Genomic DNA, 19,218 nt, shown 5'->3' on the forward strand with positions numbered 1-19,218 from the left:
ATATAGCCTATATATATTTTGAATTTGTTAATATATATAAAATAATTTTAAGAAAAAACTTTAACTTTTAACGTTAGTGATAAACTTTTAAGAACTTGTTTGATGTTTGATTTATTTAGAAATTTTATTGATAGAAAAAAATTATTTAATAAAAAAAAAAGTAGGTTATAAAGGTTTTTATCTGGTTGAATTATTATTATAATTATTTTTATATTTAAAATTAAAATTTTAGACTTAATTATTAAAATAAAATATGATAAGTAGGGTTTTTGTAAAATAAAAATAATAACAATCAAACGAGTTCTTAAAGTCTTTAAGTTAGGTATGACATATATAGTGATGCAATGTGTTGGGTGCCTACATTTCTAATCATCAGTAAAGATCACAATTACTTTAAATTAATTATTAATAAAACAAACTTTAATTTCCAAACAGAAAAACGTGTAAAAACCGTCTCTCAATATAAATGATTGGATGGAACTTGTTTCATTTTTTTTACTTGTTTGGATTGAAGTTTTTAAAAAATTTAAAATTTAAAATAAAAATTTAAAATAAAGAGTATTTTAGTTAATGAAATAAGTGACGTTATTAATTAGAAAATTAAATTTTGTTGAAAAAAAAAAAAAAATATCTTAGTTATTTGAAGATTCATTTTTAGTACAATTATTGTCTTATATTTTAAAATATATATATAATTGATTTCATAAATAAATATACTTACTTAGAAATAATCAATGTTGATGAAATCAAATTGCTAATCACTTCCTTCGTACATGACATGAGAAACCAATTACAAGCTTAAATTTGTTTGTTTAATTTTTTTTTAGCAACTTTTGAGAAATTTTATTATAATTTAATCTCTCTGTTTTCAAAATAATCAAATCTTCTTTCTTCTTTGTCATCATGTGGTCACAATTATTATTATTATTATTTGTTATAGACGGTGGACAACACACCACCTATACCAACCAATATACCATACAACATTTAAAAAGTGATACAACATTTAAATAAATAAATAATAAATATATATAAAATATATGTGCAAGTCTATTTCAAAAACATTCTCATTCAATCTTTCTATACAATTCCATTCCCATGTCTCAAGAGGACATTTAGAATATTTAATTCTTCAAAACAAAGCACAACTAATTTTTCATATATATTTTTAAATAAAATAACATTTTTTTTATTAATAAATAATCGACTTATCAAACTCAACAACAAAAACAATTCATTATTACACATTAATAGACTATGTGGGTTAATTAAATAAAATTAAAGGACCTCCTAACATCATAATTAAAAATATTATCATCCCTAAACTTAGAGTCAATACATTAATTATATATATATATTTAAATAAATAAATAAATAAGAAATGATTCTGATTCCAATAAAAAGATATTGGCATCCTTAAAATCAATCTATCTATCTAGTGGCCTTTGTTCTAGCAAGACTTTTTAGTGGGAAATATATACCAGGGAATATATATATATATTTATAAACACAAAAATAATTATAAATAAGTGTTTTTATTGTATATAAAATTAGAAAAATAATATTAGGCCTAATTAATTAATATTTGGGGTATAAAAAGACTTCCTTCCTTCCTTCCCTCCTCTCCATGTTCACATTCATATCATCTTTCCATTTTGCTGGCAGGTAGTTGGAAAAAAGTAGCTACTCTCTTCTTCACATACTCTATAATAAGATTTTGCAATTTCATTCAAGAAATAAACAGAATCGATCCTCACTTTTAAGTTTAATGCTTCACTCAAATTTTCTCATTAATATTACTTTTCTTATTCTTTGAAACTTAAGACTACACAAACAAACTGACATGGATCAGAGCAGCCTTGGTGAAAGCCTCAAAGGGGTTGTTGCTGCTCATCCGAACCAACTATTGCTTCTCCTTGCTGGGTATGTTGTTGTTTGTTACGCACCATCCTCCTTCATTTTATTTACACTCGTTAATGTAGGTTCGAGAAACAAGGCAAGGGAACACTTAAGCCCAACCAAATTCAAGCACAATTTGAGGCTCTTCCCAAGGATGCCAAGGATATATTGCTTCAAAGCTATTTTGGAGATGTTCTAAAATCCACCCAGGTCAAATTTGTTATATATATGTATATATATATGGTCATGCAAGCTGAATCGATTTGAATGTCAATGCCAGGAAGCGATTGTGTTGGCGCCATGGGTGGGTCTTGCAATCCGGTTGAGCCCTGGCGTGTGGGAATACATAAAGGTGAACATCAATGACCTTTCTATTGAGGAATTCACCGTTCCTCAGTATCTACAATTCAAGGAAGAGACCTTCCAAGGACCGTAAGTACACCCAGCTGTTTCTTTCTTTATTTCTTTAACAGGTTACTAAGTAACTAAGCTAATTGCAGGCAAAATGGCAAGTTTGTTCTTGAGCTGGACTTTGAATCCTTCAGCCCCAACGACTCCTTCCTCCCTCGACCGACCCTTCCCAAGTCTATTGGAAATGGAGTTGATTTCCTCAACAGGCACCTCTCTGCCAAGTTGTTCCATGATAAGGATTCCATGTTTCCTCTCCTCCATTTCCTCAAAATGCACCGTTATAAGGAAACTGTAATTACCTTCCATCTTTTCTCATCAAAATTTAATTAACAAATTAATCTCGATTCATTCATTCATTCATCCATCCATCTCTCTATCAGAGCTTGATGCTGAACGATGATAAGATCTCCAACCTCAACCAACTCCAGTTCGTCCTTAGGAAAGCTGAGGAGTACCTGTGTACAATATTAGTCCCTGATCAGACCACGCCTTACTCAGAATTCGAGGACAAGTTTCAGGAGATGGGTTTGGAGAAGGGATGGGGTGATAATGCTGAACGCGTTCTGGAGATGATCCGTATGCTCCTTGACCTTCTAGAGGCACCACACCCTTGCACCCTTGAGAAATTCCTTGCTAGGATTCCCATGGTTTTCAACGTTGTTATTCTCTCCCCCCACGGCTATTTCGCACAGGAAAACGTTCTGGGCTACCCGGACACAGGTGGCCAGGTTGTCTATATTTTGGATCAAGTTCCTGCCTTGGAGAAGGAGATGCTCATGCGAATTGAGCAACAAGGCCTTCTTGGTCACATCATACCAAGAATCCTTATTGTACGTAACTACTAAGACGAGCCCAGACACAAATTAATTCTTTAACTCATTCATTTAATTCTTTAACAGGTGACTCGTCTTCTTCCCGAAGCGGTTGGGACAACCTGCAACCAACGGCTGGAGAAGGTATACAACAGTCAGCACGCCCACATTCTTCGAGTTCCCTTCAGAACCGAGAAAGGGATAGTTAGAAAATGGATCTCCCGTTTTGAAGTCTGGCCTTACATTGAGACCTTCGCCGAGGTGGATCAAGGATGGATCTAATTCACTTTTCCCTTCAGTACTTGTATTAATTTAATTTGTTCCTGCCCCCAGGATGTTGCACGTGAAGTGGCTAAAGAGCTGCAGCAAGCAAAGCCTGACTTGATCATTGGAAATTACAGTGAGGGTAATCTTGTTGCATCTTTGCTGTCTCACAAATTAGGAGGAGTTACCCAGGTAGGTAGGATAGGTACTAGGGTGCAGAAATTCTTCTTCTTCTAGTTTTCAACAGCAATTGATCTGCTGCAGTGTACGATTGCTCACGCTTTGGAGAAAACCAAGTACCCAGACTCCGACATCAACTGGAAGAAGTTTGACGACAAGTACCATTTCTCCAGCCAGTTCACAGCAGATCTCATAGCAATGAACCACACTGATTTCATCATCACCAGCACTTTCCAAGAAATTGCTGGAAGGTAGCTAGGTCAACTTCATCCCCCCTCCCCAAATAATAAATCAATCAATTATTGTTTTTATTTTATGTTCTATCATGATTGATGATGATGATGATGAACCAGCAAGAACACTGTTGGACAATATGAAAGTCACGCTGCATTTACAATGCCGGGCCTGTATAGAGTAGTTCATGGCATTGACGTTTTCGACCCTAAATTCAACATTGTCTCCCCCGGTGCTGACATGAACATCTACTACCCTCATTCAGACAAGGAGAAGAGGCTTACCAAATTCCACCCTGAACTGGAAGAGCTGCTCTTCAGCAGTGTCCAAAACCAACAGCATTTGTAAGTAGGCAAGCAAACATTTCATTTTTCAGTAGTAGATGAAATTGGAATCTGGAATTAGATCATCCATGATGTGGTATGTTAATTTTGCCTACACAAACAAACAGGGGTGTGCTGAAAGACCGCAACAAGCCAATTATCTTCAGCATGGCCCGACTGGACAGGGTGAAGAATCTAACAGGTCTAGTTGAGCTCTATGCCAAGAATGCCCGACTTAGAGAACTGGCTAACCTAGTGGTGGTAGGAGGTGACGTAGGAAGAAAAGAATCAAAGGATCAAGAAGAGGATGCAGAGATGAAGAAAATGCACCACCTAATTGAAGAATACAACCTCGAGAACCAATTCCGTTGGATTTCTTCCCAAATGAACCGAACCCGTAATGGTGAGCTCTACAGATACATAGCAGACTTCAAGGGTGTCTTTGTGCAACCCGCTTTCTATGAGGCCTTCGGACTCACCGTTGTGGAATCCATGACCTGTGGATTGCCGACTTTTGCCACCTGTTATGGAGGTCCGGCAGAGATCATAGTCCACGGCAACTCCGGTTTCCACATTGACCCTTACAATGGTGATCAGGTGTCTCAAGTTATCGTGGATTTCTTTGACAAGTGTCAGAAGGATCCGTCTCATTGGGACATCATTTCCAAGGCAGGTCTCAAAAGAATCATGGACAAGTAAGTACCTGCCTAAATAACATAAACTATTTTTTGGACTTTCATACTAATTATTAATTATATAATGCACAGGTACACATGGCAGATCTATTCCGAGAGGTTGATGACACTTACCAGTGTTTATGGCTTCTGGAGGATTCTGTCAAAACTTGAACGACGCCGGAGACATCGTTACCTGGAAATGTTCTATGCCCTTGAGTTTCGCAAGATGGTAATATATAATAATTGTGAATGAATCACTCTTTCTTAGCATTAATCAATCTTAATGGTTTGATCTGATTAACGTGGTGTTGTTGCTTGCTGAATTCAGGCTGAGACAGTCCCCCTGGCCGATGAGTAGATGGAAATATTGCAAGTTTGAATAACTCTCATTCTATATCAAGCTGTCCAATATCCCAGCATAGCTTTGGCTTGGCTTGTTGTGAGAGACTGATTTTTTTCATCTTCCCTTTGGAGATGTTTTATTTTATCACTATTGGGGGGATTTTCTTTCCCCGGCCTATAAGCTGATGAAATAGGCTATACATGGCATTTTCTTTTGATTTTGAGTGATGGATTCTGGTCTGAACTGTTTGTTCATCAATAAAACATCAGCATCCAAATCCCATTCTAGATTCCACATGATCAGGAGGATGCATGATTATCTAGCTACATGTGTTTGCTTTGCTTTGCTCTGCTCTAGAAGAAATTATGCTTTCACAAACAAGTCTTTGAACAAATTTAGGCGCGCAGTATATATAATAATGAATATGAAGTCCTCAAGTGAATTTCAACATGATGAGAAAAAATAATCTAGCCTAAACCACTTCATCTTCTTCAATCTAAATATGTAAACAACAAGAAAGGAATCTGTTATATAATGAAGAGACAAGACAGACCTTGTCTTTTCAATGGCGCCTTAAAATTTCGACATCATGAACACTAACACTCCACCGGGTTTCCATTCGTCAGTGGCTAAAGGATAGATGTTCCAGCTGAAAATATTTGTTTAGTTCTGTTAATTAAGTAATTACAGAGAGAATGAAGGAAAGAATGGATAAAATTAAGTTACCGGAGGAGGAGGAGTTAGAGGAGTCGTGTTCTTGGGTGGTGGAATGGGTCTCCATGTATTTGAGGAGGTACTTGAAGGTCTCTATATCACAGGGGAAAGTGAGGCCTCCACTGTGGTCAAACCCGAACTCCTCCTCAACCTTCTCCAGCAACACCTTAAACACAGGGTTGCTCAGATAACTCGTCGGAATTATAAACCTCCTAAGCTCGGGACCAACGTAAACCGCCAAGTACCCTCTTGGAACACCGTGAGGCGGTTCGGGGCTGTGACAACTCTCCTCGTCCGAATCGCAATATATGTTTGCGTTTTTCAGCCTCTGGGTAATTGCTGGTGAAATGCCACCATGCTGCTGCAATTGAGATTGGGTTTGCTCAGCCACAGTAGGGGCGGGGGAATACTCATTATTGGTGTTAGCCTTTGCCCCAAGAGTGACAGCTTGCCATTTTTGGAGAATTTCCTTCAATCTCACAATCTGCCTGATTCCAGTCAACTTGCTTCCCCCATTATTATCATCCATTGTGATTCACGTAGTAGTATTATTATATATTATATATGCTTAATCAGAATTGAGATTTTTCAATACCCAACAAGAAAAAGAGCCATCAGATCTCCTTCCACTATAATAATGCCAAAAACAAAATAAATCATGTCTTAATTTCTCTGAACAAAAGAAATCTAGCTAGATTAGCATGATTGGCCATAATATATGTAAACACAAAACTGATCAAATTCTCATAGGGGCAGATGCTCATATAAGATTCAATCCCATTAGCCAGCCAAATCAACAACACAATATCTCTATAGTAAAGCAATGAGCAGATAAAGAGGATAGAAGAGATAAACAAAGATAAAATCACAACTTGTAGACAATAAAAATTCTGAACAGGCAAATCATGGAACAGGACATGGAGGGATGATGACATTAGATATAAAAGTTGAAACAAGAAGCAAGCAAATGAATGTGTGATGAAAAAGGAACAAATACCTCTGGATCTGAGAAAGGAATGGGATTGCTGTAAAGGGGAGTCAAAGGAGAAAGAGGAAGAGGATTCCCATTGGAGGAAAGGGAGGTGTGGATTGGGATCAAAAAGGCAGACAAGTGTTTGTTTCCGGTTACCCAGAGAGAGTACGGGTGAGAGAGAGAAGAGAATCAGAATAAGAAATGATTTGTTAAGAGAAGCAAATGGTGGTGTAAAAATCACTCTTTTTTTTTAATTTTTTTAATTTTTCTGAAAATCCTTGTCAGAGTCCCTGACCCTTTCTCCAACCCAACTGAATCTCTCATTTTCTGCCGCTCTTTCTGCCACTTTTGCGGACGAGGAGAAGGGAGAAAGAGAGTTTTCTCCATTCTTAAATTGACCAATAACCTCCCTCCCTTCTTCCCTCATTAATAATGGGTGTATTGTTATCACCAGATTCCTATCTCAGATCTGTTTTATGACATACTCAAAATTGATAAAAATATAAATCCTGTAACATGTGTGTTTGTAGAAAACTAACAATAATGGAATGCAAAGCAATGGAATTTCTAGATTGGTCTTAATAAAAAATTATCTGATGCTGGTAAAACAGCATCTTATAACAACAAAAAGAACATAAATTTCTACCTTTAATCTCCAGTCATTCAGTCAGTCGTCTCTAATTTTCTTCAGAAGACGAGATGCCCAACGCCTGACGGTCCGCTTAAGCGTGTACCCAACTACTATCCCAGCAACGAAACAGAACCCACAAAACTTCGAGCACGTCAAATACGAAACGACACCTCCTCTGCTATTTGACAGAAGCAACAAAATTAAACTACTATTTGATCTTCATCATTAACTGATATCCATAGATTGAGAGAGGGAAATACCCGGAAGTTCTGGTGAACACGAGTTTAGATTGATCCGCCGATAAAGCAGCAGCAGAAGAAGAAGAAGAGTCTGTAGAGATTTGTTTGACTGTTTTCGGTAACCCCTCCATTAGAATAATAGCCTGCGATTCAAAGATTAATAGGATCAACCGGTACTCAACGATTTCCTTCTTTTCCTAGCTAGGGTTTCGCAGGAGATAGATCTCGAACTTTGCGCGCCTCCCGCCTCAATAAATAACAAACCCTGGTTTTCTTTAGCATCTCACCTTTTAAAACAAATTATTGAAAATCAAATTTCAAAAATATAAATAAGATATCTTGTTTGATTTTTTAAGTTATTCGAGTTTTCCGGGCAATGCAAAAATCAAATCAAATTCGAATAATTTTTAATAAAATTAAACAACAAGGAGAGGGAATTTGAGTGAGAGAATGAGAGAGGGAATGACTTGACATCAGTTGTAAAAAGGGTAAAATATGAGGAAATAGAGAAGAAAGAGAAATTATTTGATTTTTTTAGCCAATCATATTGGCGCCACGTCATTCCCTCTCGTATTCCCTCTCCCAATCATTTCTCTAATTAAAATAAATAATTTCGGTTTTGAATTTGGTTTCGAGTTATATCATAAATCAAAAATCAAATTTGTTTAAAATCCAATTCAAAAAGCGAAAATAAAATTCGAATTTAGTCTAAATATTGAATAAACATACCCTATTTCTTTCTTTTAGGTTAACTATTTAAAATTTTTTTTTATTAAAAATCTCAAATTTAATTATGTGTGAGAAATAATAAGATAATTACAACTCTTCTATACATATAAACAAACAACCAAAAGTCTTAAAATTTTATTAGAAAATAAAAACATTTCATCTTATCATGTAAAAGCTATTTTTCTAATGAAAATATTTGTGTGAATATTTAAAAACAAAGAAATAATAGAACTAGAAAGTAGAAACTAACAAACTTGTCAAAAATATAAAGAAAAAGTGAAGAATAAAAGTTCATTGAAAAGTAAAAATATTTAACTAGACAAGCTCACAAGCCTTGTTATGTAATTAATATAAAAAGTAATAATAGTACAATGTTTTATTTATTGAGAAATATAAAATAAAATTGTGATGCTTTATTTATTCCATAAACAACAAAGGAATGAAATAAGTTAAATTGCAGGGATACTGAAAACCCCATAACCAGATTGATATTTTGTAATTTTTTTAAGTTATGTAAATATATATATTAGTAAATTTAATATTATTTTTTAACTCCAATTCAGTTGTTTCCAAATAATGTCGACTTATATCCATCTCTCACACTCATTTCATTGTTTGTTTTATTTTTGGATTGAAAGACACATGATTAAATTTGTGTCGAAAGATTGATAAAATTTGGAGAATATATATATATATATAGATATATACATATATCAAATTTTAAAAGGTCATGCATATAAATTTATAATTAGACAAAATATGATTAATTAATGCATGCAAACTAAACTTGATTTATTTAAGAATTTTATATATAATGAATAGATAGACATAGAATACTTATCAATCACTAAAAAAAATTGTCTTTCTTCTCTTTTTTCTCTTTAAGAAAAGGTTGAAAATACATTTTTCCTTGGTATCTATATATATTTATATATTTTTTTGAAATAAAGGAGAGCTATCATTACACTTTTACTACGTGAGAGTAAATTGATAATTGAGTCGCATTGTGGGTTGACTCGTCCATAAACTTAAAACGGTTAAAAATAAAATTAAAAATATTATCACATTTTTACCGTAATTTATTTTCACAGTTTTTTATATCATTACTCGTGCAAATGCACGGGCTACATGCTAGTTTCTAAAACTTTTTAGTATTGGACGGTGTCCTATTTTTTTCATCACTCAAATTTTAGTTTGTGTTGTATTTTGTTTAATACGACATCTTATTTAGTCATATTGAATTTTTTATCTCGGATTTTTGTGATTCGAATAATTCTCCCAACTTTTGGTGGATCGTTTGCTACTCATATCCTCTAATTGTATTGGTGATGTTTTCTTGAGTCTGTGTTCGTTACCTTTTTAGTAGTAAAAGAGATGAAGTTACCGAATTTAAAGTTACCGAATCTGAAATTGTTTTTCATTCTCTCACTAAAAAGTCACCGAATAAGATCTTTTAGTCGGAGGCTCACCTCTTACATGTATCCTCCCATTATTTCTACGAGTTTCTAATTTTTTTGACTATATATGCAAATGGTCAGTTATCACTTGGTATGATCTTTTTCGGCGTTGCTTACTAACTTTTGGTCAATGAAAAAACTCATTGCCAATTAGAATATTTTGTAGAGATTTTTCTGACACTATTTGATTAATTTATTCGACTTGCTCTACTTCATAACTCATCGTTACGGGTATTTGGAGTCGCCTAAAAAATTACAAGAATGTTCATCTTCATCATTAGAATTTTAATTATTTCAAATATGTCATATTATTTAACACCTAAATTTTTATTTAGTTGTTATTCTACAATTTATTTTTCGATATGTAACTCCTTTTTTGAATTAATGAAAATTAATTTCTTTTCAAAAAATAAATCAATAGACTTCCATCGATAGAAAATTAGTGTAGTTAATTATTTTTTATAAACAAACTTTATTTTAAAAATAAATTTTAAATAAAAAATATTATAATAACCAGCATAATGCCCTTGCGTTGTAGGGATAAATAAAAAATATATTGTTAGGATCGACGACAACAGTAGAAGGGGGTTTGAATACTGTTTTTCTATTTTCCACTTAAATGCGATTTTAATCCTATTAAGGACTGAAAATATGTTTCTATTCTTTGACAAATCGTAGCGAGCTCTTGAACGATTTCAAGTGCGGAAAATGCTCGCAAGATTTGAAGCGACATATATAATACTGAATGAAGCAATGAAAGGATAACACACGATTTTATGGATGTTCGAAGATAAAACTCCTACGTCATCCCTTCTTTTGTTTCTAGAAAGATTACACTAGAAGACTTTGATTTGTATAACCTCTACATAACACACTAAGAACATAAGTCTTAACATTTGTTTGTATGAACTTCTAACTATCACACTCTCTTGTTGAACATATGACTCTCTATTTAACTTACATAAATAATCTGTTTATGCAATGATACAAATGATTATCTCTCAATGTATATCGTAACGTGTATGCTTAATGTATTCACTTGCAAAGAACGAACTAGAGAGAGTAATCGAAGAGCCGAGAGAACCGAGAGCACAAAAAACCGAGAGGATTTATCATTGTTCTCTGATGCCTTCTTATCTTTCAGTTATGGAAACGGTCGAATCCATTCTGTTGACACATGGCAATGGTATGTTTGTCGTACGCCTGACGTACGGGGTAGTGCACGGGGAATGTAATATTGGTTAGTGCGTGGCGTACGGGATTGTAGTGCACAGGAGAATGAAATATTCATTTATCGTTTTCCCTGTCACAATAGAGAGCTGGTTGTATATTTTTGTCGTATTCAGTTGATATAGAACTCAGTTGATATCGAGCTCTACTGATGATCAGCTCTGCTGATGAGTTACTCTATTGATAGAGAACTTAGCTGTTGGCGCAAAACTACTGATGGCAACTCAGCTGTTGGCGCATCACAACTATTGTTGCAACACTACTGATGACAACTCAGCTGTTGGCGCAACACTACTGATGACAACTCAATTGTTGGCGCAACATTACTGATGGAAACTCAACTGTTAGCGCAACTCTACTGATGGGCTACTCAGCTGTTAGCGCAACTCTTCTATTAAGCTACTCAGCTGTTAGCGCAACTCTGCTGCTGGGCTACTCAGCTGTTGGCGCAACTCTACTATTGGCTACTCAGCTATTGGCGCAACTCTACTGTTTGGCTAATCAACTGTTGACAAACTCTGTTGATGGCCAACTCTACTACTAGCGAGTTTGTGGATTGATCAAGTCTGCTTCCATCGCTTCTTCAATTTTACCTGCGCATAAACACATTGCTGAACTTAGTTTTATTCATTCATCAAAACCACGATCAAAACCATGTGTGTTCATTTTAATTATCCTAAGTTCATTTTAATCAATTAAATCGTTCTTCATAGTTCAACTTAAATTAATGATTTCCCTTTTAATCTTAATTTAACAATTTTCCCCTTTTCCTAATTTAACTTAATTTAACAATTTCCCATTTTGATGAAGTTAAAACTAAGTTATGATGCGTAAGGAAATATATATTTATATATATATATAGATGGACAATAAATATAAATAAATAAAATATTCATAGTTTATCTTCTTCCTTTTTTTATCTTGCTTGAGCCTTCAGTTGGCTTCTTTTCCTTGCTACCTTCCTCTTCCCGATTTTCCCCTCACTACTCTTCCTCCTCTACTACTTTCCCCCTTTTTAACATCAACAGCTCCTGATCGTTGATCCCCTGTTTGATTAAGGAAGTCCATTACTTTGGCAATCTGCATTATGATAGTATCGATCTTTGAGGAGAGCCCTCTATTGAAATCTTTGAAGGAATTGTTCATTACGTGTTTGAGCCTAGTCAAGGATTCCTTGATTATTGTAATCTCAATATACCCTTCGTGACCTGGGCAAGGAGTTTGTCCTAGCCTGAGGTAGTTGAGGACGATGTTGTCGAGGCAACTTACACCCGCTCCTCAAGAGATTCTACTTCTCCAAGGATTATGGAAATGCTCTATTGTAAGGGAGCAAAGGAGTCCTAGATTAGGCCACGGATATCCACTGTTCCTTAAGATGACTCCTCTGCTGAATGAGGAGTACATTGTTAATGAGGGGAGACGTCTGGTAATATCTGTAGGGGAATAGCTTGTTCACTTTCCAGAATAGCTACTTCCCTATCAGCAGCTAACAGAGGCTCTTTTAGAGATGGAGAGGATTGTGGAGAAGGCACCTGTTCCAGCGCTGGAGATGTGAAGTCGAACTACTCAATCTTTGCACAACCGTCTTCGAATATTTTAGCTGTTGCTGCAAAGTGACTGAATGCAGCCGAGAAAGTTTGCTGCTCTGTTGGGGAGGGTAGTTGCTCTACAGCTGTGCTGATCGACACTACATATACTAGAGTGGACTTAAGGGGAGGAGTTGATTCAGGCACTTCTTGTGAGCGGAAGGTTAGAGGACTGGTACTAGATGCATTGACTGGTGCCCATTGTAGTTTAACATCCCTAGAAGACTTAGTACCATGTACGATTGACATGGATTTCGAGCTGAGTGAGTCTAGGATCTATCACAGCTTTTCATTAACTTTGGCATCCATCTATGCGGTTTTGTCCAGTGACCTGTAATTTTCCATTCTTTAGTCAAGGAGTGTGTATAGGGTACCTCCTTTAGCATTGACTACGACTAACTCTCTCCTTTTGACAGCCTCCTGCATGTTGTTAATGCATGTCCACTTCAGGATAGAGTTCTCTTGAACTACCAACGCTTTAATCTTCATGTTAGGATCGACACTTGGTAGGAATTCAGAGAACCTTCTGTGAAGCCTCATATTGCTCTAGTTGTCAAAGGGTTCCAACCTCTCATTCACTTTCTCCTTGACCTCCTCCATAATTAGATCTATGGTGAGTTACTCTTAGGAAGGAGCCTTGGGTTCAAGGACCGCAAGTTCTTTTCCTTTACCTACAACTTTGACATATCGTGCATCAGTTGGGACTGGTTCCCTTATTTCAATGCCTTTAACAACTGAAGCTCTTACTGTTGGTGAGACATCCGTTAAAAGAAACAACTGCTTCTAGAGTTTCTACTGTTGGTTGAGCTTCAATAGGGCCTTCAGATGACGATGTAGATGATCTTTTAACAAGACTATCAGCTGACACAACAACTGATGCTTCAACAAAGCCTTCAGCAGATGCTTCGACTATAACCAATTCACGGATTACCTCAGGAAATTCCTCCGTTGTAGGGGTTACCTTAGAAATTTCCTCCGCTGCAGGGGTTACCTCAGGAGTTTCCTCATCTACTGTTGCGTCCTCCAACCTTGGCTTCTTTACCTCAGAAGCAGTCTCGACTAACTCTTTAGTTGAATCAAAGGCTCAATTGCTTGAGCTTTCAGCGGATTCCTCAACTACCAACCTTCTTCTTTTTCTTGCTGCTGGGCGTTGGGAGGGGTTTGATGACAGTCCGCTTGACTGTTGTGCGAGTATGTCGAGGTTGGAGTCTTGCACCCCCTTTAACTTAAGAAGATAGACACATACTGTTCTGCTTGTCAGAATCTTGGATGGATGGACTTTCACTCCCTTCCCTGCATTTACCTTAAGGTACTCTTATAGCCCGCTGATGTGCATAACAAATCCAATATGCTGCTTCTTTAGGAGCATCACCATGGCCACTAAGGTTGTGAATAGAACTGATGACTAGTTGATGTCCATTCCCTTGGTAATGCACACCATTATTTCGAATCGGTCCTGAGTATAAGCATCGAAGGACCCTACCTTAGCGCGAAGGGATTTTTCAACGATATAGTTGAGTAGAAAAAATTCTAGCTTCATCAGCTTCTTCTTTCCATGAGTCGGAATGGGATGAGATACGTCCGAGAAGACCGTCTACATCTCCTTGATCACGTCTGTCAGAATCTAGTTGAAAACTGTGAGCCCTTCCATCGGAAGCTCAAAATATTCGGCGAACATCTCTTCTAAAACAGTAACATCATTGCCTTTCACCCAACACTGGATGTTGTCCCTAACGATCTTTACCGTCAAAAAGAACTGGCGTACCTCTACATCGTGTACATTGTTGGTTCCCCTTAGGAACTTCTTCAGGCCGGTCGCTTCAAGGGTTCGAAACATCGTCACCATCTTAGGAAGCGCTAAATTGTAGACCGACTCAAAGTCTACCAGCAAAATGTTTTATGAGAAGGAAGCCATTGCAAATGCTTGAGATTTCAGAGAAAAGATGATGAAAGTTAGGGTTAGCTTTTAGATCGCAATACATCATAAGAGATTTCAAGAGAGAAGAATATGAATCGATTTGAGACGATGAGGTATTTAGAATTGGTCACATATATATAACATGACAGTCACGTGTCTTCATGTTATTTATTTTCAAAACTAAATAAATATTTATTTTTAAAATTTAATTCAAAAATGTGACCGTTTATTGTCATAGTAGAGATAATACGACAACGTATTGATAAGGTTGAAATACTGTTCTACTCAGCTGACGAGTAGTCGTCTAATACTCACTAAGACAACTAACGGACCGTGCTGTCTTCATACCTTGTATTTTAGCTGAGTGACTACTCTACTGAAGGCGTTGTGTTGACGCACAATAACAACTGAGTGTCGACATCAGAATTTGCATATCAGCTGAGTGTCATTACTCTACTGAAATTATAAGTTGCTTATGCACAACCTCGTCTGATGTACAATGTCATCATCCGACTCTTCTTTCAGTTGAGTTAGGGATAGCTGTTTCAACATGTTTAGCTTATTAGTTGACTATTAGATTCCCCTTAAGTTTATGCATAATTAATTTAAATCTAAAAGACTTAAATTATTTCTAAAGTAGGAAAACTTTGTCTCGGGGAGTGGCTAAGTGAAGATGTCAGCCACTTGTTGATTGGTAGGCACATATTCCAGCCAAACGTGCTTATGCGTTACATTGTCTCGGATGAAGTGGTGTTAGATGTCGATATGCTTCGTCCTTAAGTGAAACACCGGATTATATGTGATCGCGATGTCACTAGCGTTGTCATAAAAGATTTGCGACTCATCTACACTAATTCCAAAGTCCCTCAACTGTTGTTGAATCCACAACAGATGAGCACAACATCTGTCATCATCAAGGTATTTTGCTTCTACTGTTGAAGTAACAATATACGTCTGTTTCTTGCTGAACCATGAAATCAGACGATCGCCAAGGTATTGACAGGTTCCACTAGTGCTTTTCCTGTCAATCTTACAACCTGCATAGTCTGTATCAGAGTAACTAATTAAGTTGAAACTGAAATCTTTTGGATACCACAGTCTAACACATTGAGTTACCTTAAGATATTTCAAAATACGTTTAACAGCTATGTAATGAGATTGTTTAGGATTAGCCTGAAATCTTCTACACACGCCGACATCAAAAATGATGTCTGGTCGACTGGCTGTTAGATAGAGTAGGGAGCCAATGATACCTCGATAAGCTGTGATATCAACATCTTGACTGCCTTCATCTTTGTCTAGTTTGCTCGATGAATTCATGGGAGTTGAAGCATCTGAACAATTCTCCATACCGAATTTCTCCAGTAATTTCTTGGTGTACTTAGCTTGATTTATGAATATTCCAATTTCAAATTTCCTAACTTGAAGTCCAAGGAATAACATCAACTCACCCATCATGCTCATCTCAAATTTGTCTTACATCAACTTAGAAAACTTTTCACATAATTTGGGGTTAGTTGACCCAAAAATGATGTCATCCACATAAATCTGTACAAGTAAGATATGCGAGTCTTTGACAAATTTAAAGAGTGTTCTATCTATTGTGTCAATAATAAAATCATGCTCAAATAAGAATTTTGACAGTGTATTATACCAGGCTCTAGGAGCTTGCTTAAGTCCATATAATGTTTTATCTAATTTGAAAACATGATGAAACAAAGTATGATTTTGAAAACCAGGAGGTTGTTCAACATTAACATCCTCATTAAGTATGCCGTTAAGAAAATCACTCTTAACGTTCATTTGATAAACTTTAAAATTTTTGAAAGCACCATAAGCTAAGAAGATTCTAATAGTTTCAAACCTTGTTACAGAAGAAAATGACTCATCAAAGTCAATTCCTTCCTCCTGTCTTTATCCTTGAGTTACTAGCCTTGCTTTGTTTCTCATAATTATTCTATCTTCATTTAGTTTGTTTCTAAATAACCATCTAGTTCCAATAACAAATTGATCATCTGGTCTGGGAATTAGATGCCAAACTTTGTTTCTTTCAAATTGGTTTAATTCTTCTTGCATGACATTAATCCAATCTGGATCAAGCAATGCTTCATCTACTTTCTTAGGTTCAATTTGAGAAATAAAAACAAAGTGTGCATATTCAACAATTAATTGGTTTATGGTCCTAAGAGGTGCAAATGACTTTCATATGATTAATTCTATATGATGGTTTTTGTTCCATCTAAAGTTCGGTCATAAAGAGTTAGCTGTGATCAACTGTTCCAGCAACATCCAGACTATTAGCTGCTTGCTAACTTTTAGTCTGACTATCTAGTTGAACATCAACCGTGTCAACTAACTGATCATATGGATTATTTTTGTTGACTTGAACTTCATCGTCAATATCAGATTGGAGATTATTTGCTTCCAATCTGTTAGATACTTCATTAATTTCATTGAAGTTATTTTCAACATATTCACCAAATACAACATGTGTTGATTCTTCAATAGTTAGAAGTTATTTATTGAAAACTCTATGATAGGATCAGTGTAATCAATAGATACGGGAGTCTAACTGTTGATGACAACTTCTGAAAAACGGTTTGATAGAAATCCTATTATGATTAATATCACTTTCTATTCTTCACAAACCCTTGCAAACTCTTGAAGCGATTCAAGTGTGAAACTGTTTTCTCAGGTTTGAAGCTTCGAATCAATGAGAGAAGGAAAGATAAAATGTAAATGACACAACAAGTTGTTTATGGATGTTCGGAGAAAACTCTCCTATGTCACCCCTTCTTCCAACAACCGGAAGGATTTCACTATACTTCTTTGAATTAAATATAGTTTACTAGATAGCTAGAACTCTGTTGAACAGAACATGATCTATTCAACTTACAATATGATTAAGAATATTTCTCAGCTAGACAAATTTTAATTCTCTCTCTTGAACTTGAAGATGATGTACAAATCAATAAGCAAGTAAAAAACAATCAGTAATTCGTGAGACAGTTCGTCCGATGTCCTTTGGCATAAATATATAGTAGAAAGGCACTAACGGTCGAATCTTCTAGATGGACACATGGCAAGCGCCCATTGGAAAGCCTGCATAGTACAAGAGTACAACAAACTCTATGCACATGGATCGTGGCGGTACTAGACTGGTAGTGCACCAAACATTCTTCTGTAATTGTCCTACATAGAGAAAATAGTGGGAAGAATGTTTACTTATGTGGCATTCATTCATTTGATCAGATAGCTGGTATACTAGACTGCACGGATGAGTGGGACAGGAGTAGCGTACAGCTAGTTGATCGTGGGTAGACGTATGCTAACTTCAAGAAGCTGCTGAAGCGAGGCATTAAACATGCTCCATTAGACCACCAAGTCCAAGGAAGTTAGACGTCAATGTCTAATAGTGAGATCTATTAGACCACCAAGTCTAATAGAGTTAGACTACACGTCTAACTATGTTTCACTTCAGACTTGTTTAAAGGAGTTAGACGCCAACGTATAACTTTGCATCCCATTAGACTCATACATCTAATGGAGTTAGACGGTATGTCTAACTACGTGTCTATTAGATTGCACGTCTAACTACGTATCTGTTAGACTGCATATCTAACTACGCATCTGTTAGAATGCACGTCTAACTACGTATTTGTTAGAATCCACGTCTAACTACGCATATGTTAGACTACACGTTTAACTACGTATCTGTTAGATTGCACGTCTAACTACGAATCTGTTAGACTACACGTCTAACTATGTATCTATTAGACGACACGTCTAACTACGTATCTGTTAGACTGCACATCTAACTACGTATCTGTTAGACGACACATCTAACTACGTGTCAGTTAGACTGAAAGTCTAACTACGTGTCTGTTAGACTGAAAGTCTAACTACATATCTGTTAGACTGCACGTCTAACTACGCATCTTTTAGACTACACGTCTAACTACGCATCTGTTAGACTACACGTTTAACTCGCAATGCGTCTAATTAGCCTACTTAGAACACGTCTAAGTTAGCCAGATTTTGATGCTCCTGCATAAGCACAATTTAGACGGCTTAACTTCATTCTTAATCAAAGTTTTACTAATACATCATTAAAATAACGTTAGTCAAACTAACTTGACCTAACAATTTCTCCATTTTGATGATGTTAAAACTTTGCCAAATTAATAAGATAAGATAACCATCCATCAAATTAAAATAAGAATAACACTAGTTCACAAACTTCAAGCGTAAGTTCCAAAAACCAAGTTCCAAAAGCCAAAAAATATAATTAAAGAAAAAAGATTATTTTCCTTCCCTTTTCACATTTGGATCAACAAACCCTTCACCAGTCAGGAGATTTTGAAAGCGAGGGACGAGAGCACGACCACCACTAGAAGCACAACCACTACTTCCACCACTTCTACCACCTCGGTCACAACCACGACCTCCACCTCTTTTGACTGGTCTGCATCTTTCTTCATCAATAACTTTTCTTTTAGATCTGGTGCATATCGAAGCACCTCCCCTTGAACTATCGCCTCTTAAACTCTCTTCCCTCTTTTTAACATTATCAGAATTAAGGGCAATAATGACTTTAT

The 19,218-nt window shown here is 36.0% G+C and overlaps 2 protein-coding genes across 3 annotated transcripts; one reads left to right on the forward strand and one right to left on the reverse strand.

Annotated features, from left to right (window-relative positions):
• The first annotated feature begins 1,760 nt into the window (after positions 1-1,760).
• Positions 1,761-5,421, forward strand: LOC124939755 (sucrose synthase-like). The gene is made up of 12 exons (XM_047480194.1): positions 1,761-1,923; positions 1,983-2,109; positions 2,180-2,331; positions 2,400-2,601; positions 2,691-3,140; positions 3,210-3,383; positions 3,456-3,578; positions 3,651-3,817; positions 3,920-4,144; positions 4,252-4,818; positions 4,891-5,029; positions 5,129-5,421. Exons 1-12 carry the CDS (start codon positions 1,844-1,846, stop codon positions 5,156-5,158), a joined length of 2,436 nt encoding a protein of 811 aa, XP_047336150.1. The 5' UTR covers positions 1,761-1,843; the 3' UTR covers positions 5,159-5,421.
• Positions 5,422-5,506: 85 nt separating this feature from the next.
• LOC124939756 (auxin-responsive protein SAUR41-like) lies at positions 5,507-7,613 on the reverse strand. 2 transcript variants are annotated; one of them, XM_047480197.1, is made up of 3 exons: positions 7,477-7,613; positions 5,870-6,486; positions 5,507-5,792 (listed from the first exon to the last, which is right to left on the reverse strand). In XM_047480197.1, the coding sequence occupies exons 2-3, from the start codon at positions 6,384-6,386 to the stop codon at positions 5,773-5,775; spliced, it is 537 nt and encodes a 178-aa protein (XP_047336153.1). In that variant the 5' UTR covers positions 6,387-6,486; positions 7,477-7,613; the 3' UTR covers positions 5,507-5,772. The 2 variants fall into 2 exon arrangements, with proteins under 2 accessions (XP_047336153.1, XP_047336151.1); XM_047480195.1 differs by having other exon boundaries at positions 6,855-7,502.
• Positions 7,614-19,218: the final 11,605 nt, after the last annotated feature.

This window comes from Impatiens glandulifera, chromosome 5 (genome assembly GCF_907164915.1).
Source record: "Impatiens glandulifera chromosome 5, dImpGla2.1, whole genome shotgun sequence".
Taxonomy (NCBI): domain Eukaryota; kingdom Viridiplantae; phylum Streptophyta; class Magnoliopsida; order Ericales; family Balsaminaceae; genus Impatiens; species Impatiens glandulifera.